General features: G+C 39.4%; 1 protein-coding gene across 1 annotated transcript in view; it reads left to right on the top strand.

Annotated features, from left to right (window-relative positions):
* Positions 1-9,816, top strand: part of LOC118332776 (M-phase phosphoprotein 9) — a gene marked incomplete in the record, with an annotated part of 23,831 nt that overhangs the window by 8,822 nt on the left and 5,193 nt on the right. The window contains 10 exon segments of the mRNA XM_035668204.1: positions 421-570; positions 800-887; positions 1,462-1,677; positions 2,058-2,105; positions 2,260-2,324; positions 5,308-5,409; positions 6,138-6,371; positions 6,443-6,636; positions 8,321-8,596; positions 9,487-9,607. Coding sequence (XP_035524097.1) covers positions 421-570; positions 800-887; positions 1,462-1,677; positions 2,058-2,105; positions 2,260-2,324; positions 5,308-5,409; positions 6,138-6,371; positions 6,443-6,636; positions 8,321-8,596; positions 9,487-9,607 — 1,494 coding nt within the window.

The following is a 9,816-nucleotide window of genomic DNA, read 5'->3' as shown; positions in this document are numbered from 1 at the left end:
CAAGGCCTTAGGAAATCAATTCTTAAAACAACTATAATCCATTTTTTTTAGAACGACGATGTGAAAACAAAGAGCTCGCTTGTATAGATGAACCTACAGAGAATTACCCCCTGAATCTGCGGCTCCCCTCCGCTTTATGGAGCTTCATAATGAGTTTCAGCTCATTGTTTATCCAAAAACATCTCAAAGAGAGTGAATATTGGATTCATATTCATCACATGGACACAAACATGTCAAACCAGTCGGTAACCAGTTAACTGCAGCACCCAGTATTGCTTCCTGTGTTGTTCCTCTGTCATTAAACACGTTGACATTGTATTTACTCTGTGTTGTAGAGTCAGTTTTGTTTGCAGTGTTGGTGTCAGGATAGCTCATGATAGCAGTTTCATTCATCTTCTGCTTGTCCTTTTTCCTCCCCAGACTAAGGCAGAACCTGAGAGAGAAGCACTCTCGACACGTGGCTGATCTGAAAGCATATTATGAGTCTGAGATCCAAATCCTGCGAGACAAACTGAAGCTCAGCGATCTGCCCCAGGACTTAGAGAAGAGCAACCAGGCCCTCTCAAAGAGGTTTGTATCATCATTTATTCATTCTTGTAAATGAAGTACTCAAGCCATTTAAAGACTACATTAAACAGGCCGTTCATTCTGAGGTATTGACTCGATTTTGAGGACATAAATGATTCATTTTCAAAGTTTTCAGACCCCACACTTCCCCCAACTTAACATTACACTTCAGTTTTGTCCACTTTATTTTGTTTTCTAACTCTGTACTGTTGTGATTTTTCTTCATGCACAGGTGTAAGCAACTAGAGAAAGCTCTGGCTGAGGCCACCAGTCGTATTCAAGAACTAGAGGCAACAAACAGCTCGCTGGAGAAAAAACTGGTAACGTTCCTCAAAATCCTTTTACAGTATTTGTTGTAATTAATGTTTTTTCTTAATATAGCAAACAACATTATGTGATATAAATATAAAATGACACTTCATACGGTTAGGTAGTGTCAGCAGGACCCCTTACAGGCTATAAATGCCTTAAATTGAATTTGTAAAGGTCTTAAAAGTCATTAACTTGTCAGAAGAATCAGAAGAATTTTAACCTACTGGACCAACTATATTAGAGCAAGTTGGCTGCCTCTCATGTGGTCTCATTGTGTAAGCAAATCCTGTAATGCCACTTGGATCTTACCTTCAAAAAGGTCTTTAAATCATTAAACACAACTCTCTGATATCTGCAATCCTTTAATTAATCCTGTGGAAAAAGTTGAATGGACCCTAATTAAGGAATCCACAATGAAGCTCTGTGATGAGAGAAAGATTAATACTTTTCTAGCTAACATAATGTGCCTGTGGCTTAATAAAATAAAAAGTTCATGTTGCCCTCCGTCGCTTCATCATTCACTTTTTAATATATTATTTGTATAAAACATTCCTTAACTTTGATGTGACTTTCTGCTGTTAGGCAGAGTGGCCGGAGCGGTATGCCGTAGCTGGAGCTACTGTGAAATCCTTGCAGCAGCGGCTAGAAGAAAGCAAACGCTCGGGCAAAGATAAGGACACGCTGGTAGCACGCTTGAAGACCCACGTACGGCAGCTGGAGGAGACGGTGCAGAAAGCCGGCAGGGAGGCAGACGAGAAGGAGGCCAGGAGGGAGCGAGAGTACAAGATGCTGCAGGACGTGAGTCTGACTGGGCTGTTAAAGAGAATATTAGTACATAATATCTCACCTCTAAAGTTCCCCTTTTCAATGGAACATTATTACTGTGTTTTATATTAAATCTTTGGAGTAATTTAGCTCAGTGGTTCCTAATCGTTTTCCTTTTCTATCATTGTTCATTGTTTTGGTTTTTCTAAGGAGAAATAAAGATAAAGATCCCTGTTTGCCTGGAAGTGATGTGTTACAGCCTCATGTTAAGTTAAATAACGAGTGATTCCAGTGTAGCGAGAAACTGTTATACAGATTTTAAGGAAGAGAAAAAGAGAGTCAGTTGGATTAAAGCCATGTTCCCTTTTACGTAACTCTCTGTCAGCACTAAGGTCTCTGTTTTGTTTCCTCAGCTGCTCGGAGAATACGACTCTCTGGTGAAGGAACATGAGGGACTGAAGGTAATGAATCCCTTACTGGAACTGATGTATTACATGTTTGACTGTTTGATTATCATTGAAACGTGTAAGATATTTTAAACAGCGACAAACAAGATCTTAATGTCACACCTTCATTCAGTCTCATGCGGTTTTTAACAGTTTTTTGTATCTACAGAACAACTTTGTGTCAACAGAGAACAAGCTTTTCGATGCAAATGAGCAGATATCAGACCTGAAGAGGTGAGTGCATTAGTTTAACACAACACATGAAATAACACTTTTATTCTAATACATGCTATACTGCATAAACTCCTGTGTGGAGGGATCGAACAACTACAAAAAAGTGTCTCAACCTCAATAAAATCACTTTTTTCGGTTGTCTGAAGGTAGAAGATACACTCGTTTTCTTTCTTGCTGAGGTTTAGACGAGAAGCTGGAGCCAGGAGACGGTTAGCTTAGCTTAGCACAAAGACTGGAAACGGGGGGAAACTGCTAGCCTGTCTCGGTCCAGAGGTTAAAAAAATACTCCTAAAGCTCACTGAATGACGCGTTATATCTGGTGTGTTTAATCCGTACAGAAACTACTATGTTGTGAGGCGTTAGGTGCCGGTCTGTTGCTTGGCTGGAAGCGGTGAATTCCTGGCGTCTTTCCTGGTTGCCTGGCAATTTCACGGCAATGACGAGATGACCTTTTACCTTTTGACAGAGCTGGGGTAGCTGTTTCACCGTTTCCAGTCAGCGATTAGTGGATTAATCAATTAATTGCCAACTGTTTTGTTAATAGAGTCATCGTTTTTTGTATTTTTTTACTTTTAGAAAAAATCTCTAATTTCAGCTTCTCAAATGTGAATATTTTCTGGTTTCTTTCGTCCACTATGACAGTGAAAGGAATATTTTTGCGTCGCCTTGGCCTTTGAGAAAAAATGATCAACACTTTTCACAAGTTTCTGTCATTTTCTGGACCAAACAACTAATAAATGAATCTAGAAAATCATCAAATGAATCAATAATGAAAATAATTGTTATAAAATAAAAGTAAGTTGCAGCCCAATGATAAACTAAGCTAAGCACTTCTTGGCTCCAGCTTCTGTCTGGTTTCCCAAAATGTCGAACAGATCCTTCAAACACTAAACAAAAATTAAAATACGAATCTCGTCTTGATGATCTAGTGCGGAAGATTTTGAGTAACATTGAACACAGCTTCACACTAACAGACACAAACCAAGAACTACATGTGAACAGCCAAATAGTGTCTTCTTCTGAGTTATCGTATCTGCAGAGGGAGCTCATAGCAGAGCTGTGACATTAGCGCTGTAGTGTGGTCATTAGCTTCAGGCTTATCACTGTCAAACGGCATCACATTGTCATTGGCTGGCTCCAGCAGTTTTGTAAAAGAGCTGCAGTGGAGGTTGGGAGACAGCAGGAAGATCGATGGGCGAGGATTAATCAATAGAGCCTAATGATGGTCTCTGTGCAGTTGAAAATAGATAATAACATTGGCTGACACCACACAGCAACTTTGCCTTTGCAGTTTCAGCTCTTGCATGCAAATTGGCACCAATAGAGACAACGCATGGACTCTGCATAGATGAAGTCTGTCAAGTCGATTCAGCGGATTCACTGACAGTTAGCAAACTACAGCTCGCCCAAACATCAATATGTGTGTCACAGGAGGGCTTTAGCTCTGAAACAAATGATCTGGAGGGCAGCCAAGGGGAAAAGAAGGATGGAGAGGTCCACATCTGTAAGTGGCCTTTTAAAAAGAGGGAATCTAGGAGAGAAGAAAGTACAATGTACAAGTGAACATTCAGAGATGAGATGAGACAGGTCGAGCTAGGACAACATTTTAGTTAGAATTTCCTTCGTGCTGAGTGGAAGAGCAGCACAGAAGCTGAGAGGTAACCCAGAAAAGACATGAATTGGGGAAAAGTGTAGTGACAAGAGGATCCTTCCAGGCATTCGATCAGTCAAACACACAGAGTCGACGTTAAACCATCAAAAATGGGAAAAAAAGTGTGTAAATTACAGTAAGATATGCAAGAACACTGGCAGCTTCAGGGTCTAATGGAGTCTCACAGTGAGACCTGCAGGAGGAGTCTAAAGATTGTTACTGAGGCCCATCACACTAAAACAGGCAAAAGCAAATTAGAGCCGGATCGCGACAGCGGAGAGAATTTACAATCCACAGGAGACAAAGTGTTGAGATAAAGGTCGGCTTTGGGGTCATTTTGCTCCTTTCATTTTCAGCGAAGTTAATTCACTTGCAAGTACATAAAGAAAGAATAGCTCAGCATGCTTTAAGCACTTTTAATGATATTAATGTATTTATATAGCGAGCCAGAGGCTACAAAAACGGCTTTGCAATGCCAAAAAAATACACATACAGTACATATTAAACACACACACCTAAGATTAGGAATGTAATAATACAAATATGTGAAGATTTAAATCGGTGAAATGAAAATTCAGTCGTGATTTTCTTTTTAAATCTACTTCTGACTTCGATTGTTCGACGCCACTCGTGTCAGTAGCAAAGACTTCAGTTTCACTTTTACAAAGAATAGGGAATAAGAACAGTTTATACTCAACCACAGAAATAAAAAAGAAAATATGTTTTGTTGTCTGACAAATAAAAAAACTCTTTCAATCTCATTTAGTGCATTTTGAGAAAACTTCCTCCTCCAAAATGATCATTCAGCTGAATCAAAACCTCCGTAAAACAGTTTCTACAAAAATAGAACAGTATATTTTTTTGTTCATAGTCTTCTGCACAGTTTGGACTCTTAACAGTCTACATGTGAGGAGATGGAAGTATCTTTTCTCCACTGCACTGTCATCTCTGGAGGATGTAACAGCACAACTCAAACAACTGAAGCTCTCAAGTTTTATAAGATCTTCCTAACTTTAATGTACAATTTTGTAATTTTACCCATTGATATTATATATGTGTGTTTGCTGTAGACTGAAGTTAATGTTGGATTAAAATTCAATAAAACATTTGATTGATAATAGATTTGAACAGATTCAGCCCGGCAGCCTTGCTAATATGCAAATCAAAAAGATAAATGCTTCAGCTTTAGTTTATGTCAGCCTCTCTGTTTGTCATTTCTCTGTCACTGTATCTATGAATCTTACACCAACATTTTATATGAAGAAGTCAACAGAAAGCGAGGTTAACCTGTCACCTGTCTCTCTGTATGTTTAAATCTTGCCTCTCCCTCAGAGTAATCTCTAAACTGGAGTCTCAGGTGAAGCAGCTGGAGCACGAGAACCAGGCCAGGGCACGTTATGCTTCCCACAGTAACACGCAACCCTCTGGGGCCGGGTGAGCATGTTTTACACACACATCTGCATCTCATGTGTTCTTTTTTAGAGGAAAAATCTGAACCCAAGAGGGAGGAAGTTATATTTGTATTTGTTCTGATGATTTATTTGTGGAATACCGTCAGTTCAACAACACGCTGTCTGCTGATTACACGTGGCTACAGTTTGTTTACCTTGTCTCTCGTTCAGCTGCCGTCAACCAAACAGAACGCTTTAATAAAAAATAAATAAAAAATAAACAGTTTATTGTTGTTCCCTCCATGTTTGAGTGCGTTGTCCACATCTGTCCTGTAGTTAAAGAATCCCACTCTAGTCGTATGTTATCTAGTTTGCAATAACTGGTAAAACTATTTAATTTTAATCATTTTTCTACATTGTGTGTCATGTTATTGTTAGGATGAGTGTCTTATTCTGATAGATTAGGCTGTGATGGTGTTGGTAGGGTGAGACAGACACTGCTGCTATATGTGAGTGTTATAGGTAATGTGATTCTTACCATTTTCACTCACATTATGAATGATAACTCAGTGATGCTGAGGTTTTTGAGGAGTCAAACAGTATATGTGGGGCATTTTCTTGTTTGTTTAATAGTTTTATTGTTATGTTGTTGTCTTTTCTGTCCATGGTGTCTTTGTTCTGTCAGTTGTTGGCAATAAAAAGTGAATTACAAAAACTTTTTACTGCATTAAGTGATTCCTGAATGTAAATTTCCTCTCAATATGTCCACAGTCTTTTCCACCATCCTGACCTGCTGCTATCACCCAGTAAAAACAAGGCAGAGCCAGACGTCACCCGCAGGAAGTCACCATGTCCTCTATCAGACCAGATAAACAGCGGCAGAAGATCTCCTTTCCCTCAAACTAACCAATCAAATAGTCACAAGAAGTCAAAGTATTCGTTAAATGATCAAACATCGGGGACTGGAAGCTCTGTGGACGCCTCATCAGCCGGTGGAAGCTGGAGGTGAGTTTTCTTTTATTGTTGTGGGTATTCAGTGAAGATTTTAGGTGATTTACTGAGATCCTGTTCTGCAGGTGTGCGTCTCCCCCAGAGTGCGAACAGTCTCTGCCTCAGCCCAGACACCAGGAGCAGGGCGCCGGGCAGCGGGAGGCCGGTCGCAGAGAGGCGTCCTGTGCCCTGACGCCCATGATGAGGGCCCTGATAGAGCTGGAGGAGACCAGAGCGACAGAGAGCCGGGCCCCCTGTAAGAACAGCTCCACCACCCACAGTATGACTCACACTCACTCACAAGACGTTACCAACTTCATTGATGCTCAGATTTAAAACCAAACCACTGGTAGATTGTGTAGTTTCTATCCCCTCCATGTTTAGCTGTGCCCATAGTTAAAGAACCCCACTCTAGTCGAACGTTATCCAGTTTTATTTTCAAAGGTTTTGAGACAATTTATTGAGACAAATCAAACATAAAGTGGCCACTGCTCTGGAAAATTAAAGTGCACAGGAGAAGAAGCAGTCTGCGTGTCTTGGAGGTTGTTCCAAGAAAGAGCGAGCGAGCGAACTGGCTGTTCCCTTGCAACTCCAGCAGGAAACGAAAGGGAACAATGGCTGCAATCACTTTTCTAGTATGTGACACGACTCTGGCACCCAATCAGGACACTATTGTCGCGGCTCAGAGTGATCAATCACAGCAAAGTCTGAGATGTTTCTTAGAATAAATGAGGAAATAAAAAAAAGAGACCTGTACCTGTTATTATAAACGTACAATTATTTCTTATCTGCATCTGAACAAGATGGAAAAATAACTACTCAAGTATCAAAAGTGCCTTTTGTCTGTTTATATACGATACAGATAGAAAATTAAAGGTTGCGAAAAACAAACTAGACATACAGATGTGAAAATTATATTCTTTTTAGGGCTGCAACTAATGATTATTTTATTAGCAATGAAACTTCTGATTCCTCTTTCAAATAATTGAATGTCAGCATGTTTATAAAATATCAGAAAATAGTGAATAATGCCCATCACCCTCAAGCTGACGCCTTTAACACTTATATAACTTATTATAAGTAATAAAAAAGACAAATAAAACCAACCAACTGAGAATCTCTAACTAGAATATGTTTCAGAAGATGAGCTAATATCTATTAATTTAATTTATTCCTTTTTTTATTTGCGTTTGTCTTTAAGATTGTATTCCAGTTCTGATGCTAGCTGCTTCGTGCATCTTCATTAAAAGATTTCTGGACCTCCATATCTGAAGCGTTCTCGTGTATCTGAACACAATAAATCTATTTATGGGAATAATTGGTAAATTTATCCTCGTTAGGTAGAAGCTGCATCCTTTATACGAAGGATCAAAAAGGTCACGATTTGTCTTCAAATTAAGAAAACTGTGGTTCACTTATAATTGAATCTGCTTTCCTTTTATTGATTATGTGGAGAATCTATTATTTCCTTCATCTTGATTGTGTGCCTTTCATGAATAGACACACACAGATCATTTGTTTCCCCTTGAGAGATAATAATGTATATTTTCTTTAATCATATCTATTTTCTTTCATTTAAGTCAGATTTATTTTGACTTAATACTGTTTTAATCATATTTTAGTTGTATGTATTTTAGCCGTACACTCTCACACCGACTGTACGTATTTGTGATATAAAGCATTAACTGCAATATGAACTTTATTCTTACTGCACGAACCTGAAGAAGTTACAGGCGAAACACGTCGTTTGCTCCTAATAAATCCCAATGAAGTCATTCCAGTGTGCGGTGGTTAACTTTGATTATTATGGACTCTATGTTACTCTCAACAATAGTCTAATTGTTGTGTATTTTCTTTTCTTTGTGCTGTTAATACTGATTGTTGAACTGGTATAAGAAAGAAAAATATTTAATTAATTTCCTGTGGATCACTGAAAGTAACGCTCGTGTGGTTTCTCTCTGCAGGGGTCGGCAATCAGAGGACCACAGTTGGGTTTGTGGAGCGGAGGCACAAAGATGTGATTCAGGAGCGAGCGGGGCTTCAGGCTGACAGGGAGGTGGTCAAACCTGGAGGAGTTGTGAGCAGAGCTGAGCGAGGAGGAGGAGGAGGAGGGAAAAGTCTCAGCGGAGCAGAAACAGCCACAGCTCTGCTGATAGCTCAGAGGAGTTTGTCTCCGGAGGGCCACAGATCCTCCTCCCTGCCTCCTCCGGCACATCGAAACATACCCCCGACTACGCCCAGTACGTCCGCCCGAGCTCTTCACACTCACCTTTACACCAAGTCTGTAATTATTAACATGTATAATGTAGTTAAAGTTAAAGTCTGATATTTTTCTTACATAAATACATGTTTGCAGGTCATTTAGATGCTGACAGATGCTGTTACTTGTTTAAAACCTTCTCCGTCATCACTCATTTTAAATACCGGTGCGGTCGACCTCACAGCACAGCTGCTCTCATTAACCTGAATTTATATTTATTTTGTCTGAGGATTTTACCTGCAGCTCAGCAGCTCGCTAATGACCGCTGGTAAACGTGGTATTTATGAGCCGCAATCAGATTTAAGCCTTGTTCTGTTGTCTGACAACAGAAATAGAAAAATATGTAAATGAGAACATAAAACAAAAACAAAATATTGGTGATCACAAAGGCAGGAGGGGACAGAACGGAGGTTTCTCTTTACTACAAACACACAAAACTAGTTTTTACTGTGTGTGTGTGTGTGTGTGTGTGTGTGTGAAGACAAAGTCAGAAACAAATTAAATGCATCAGTAAAAATGTGTTTTAAGATGCTCTGTACATGCGTAAAGTTTTTTATATTTCACATTATGGACAGATGAACTTAAGAGAACTGACTAACAATAAACACAGAAGGTTACATACTGTACTTGCTCTTATAAACACACATTTAAGTTGTGATTGATGCTGTTTGCCAAACCAAAAACTATAAATAGTATAGTTAAACACTAACCCGATAAATTCTTAATCAAGACAATTACATTTTTCTCAATTTAACTACAAACTCTCTGGAGAATGTAGTTTTTAATTAATGGTGTGTTGGTGTATTAAAGTTTCAATTAATTAAAAATAAAAAAATTAATTAAAGTGTGTGCTATTTTCCTCCCATTCAGCAAAGAGAGAAACTTTACTCATGCCGCTGTCTGCGAAGTCCAGTCCTAAACGCTGCCCCACTGAGAACTACTCCACTGCGTTCGGTCGCCCGATGCCGAGAGAGGAACACCTGCACAAAAGGTGAGCGAACTTGGCTCTGTTCAAATATTGAAATATTTAGTATTTATTAGTATTAGTATTGTGAATATAACGATTCACAATACCCACGGTTCGGTTCGGTTCACAGTTTTGTGGTCACGGTTTTCGGTTCGGTATATGTTGGTCTCGCACCCCGTCATCACTGGGATGATGTCTCCGCAGGTGAGCTGACATGTTGGTCGTGTTGCTGT

This window comes from Morone saxatilis, unplaced genomic scaffold, assembly GCF_004916995.1.
Source record: "Morone saxatilis isolate NCDOM2014 unplaced genomic scaffold, NCSU_SB_2.0 Contig21, whole genome shotgun sequence".
Classification (NCBI taxonomy): Eukaryota; Metazoa; Chordata; class Actinopteri; family Moronidae; genus Morone; species Morone saxatilis.
Note: the sequence above shows the minus strand (reverse complement) of the source record. Positions and strands in the feature narration are given on the sequence as shown.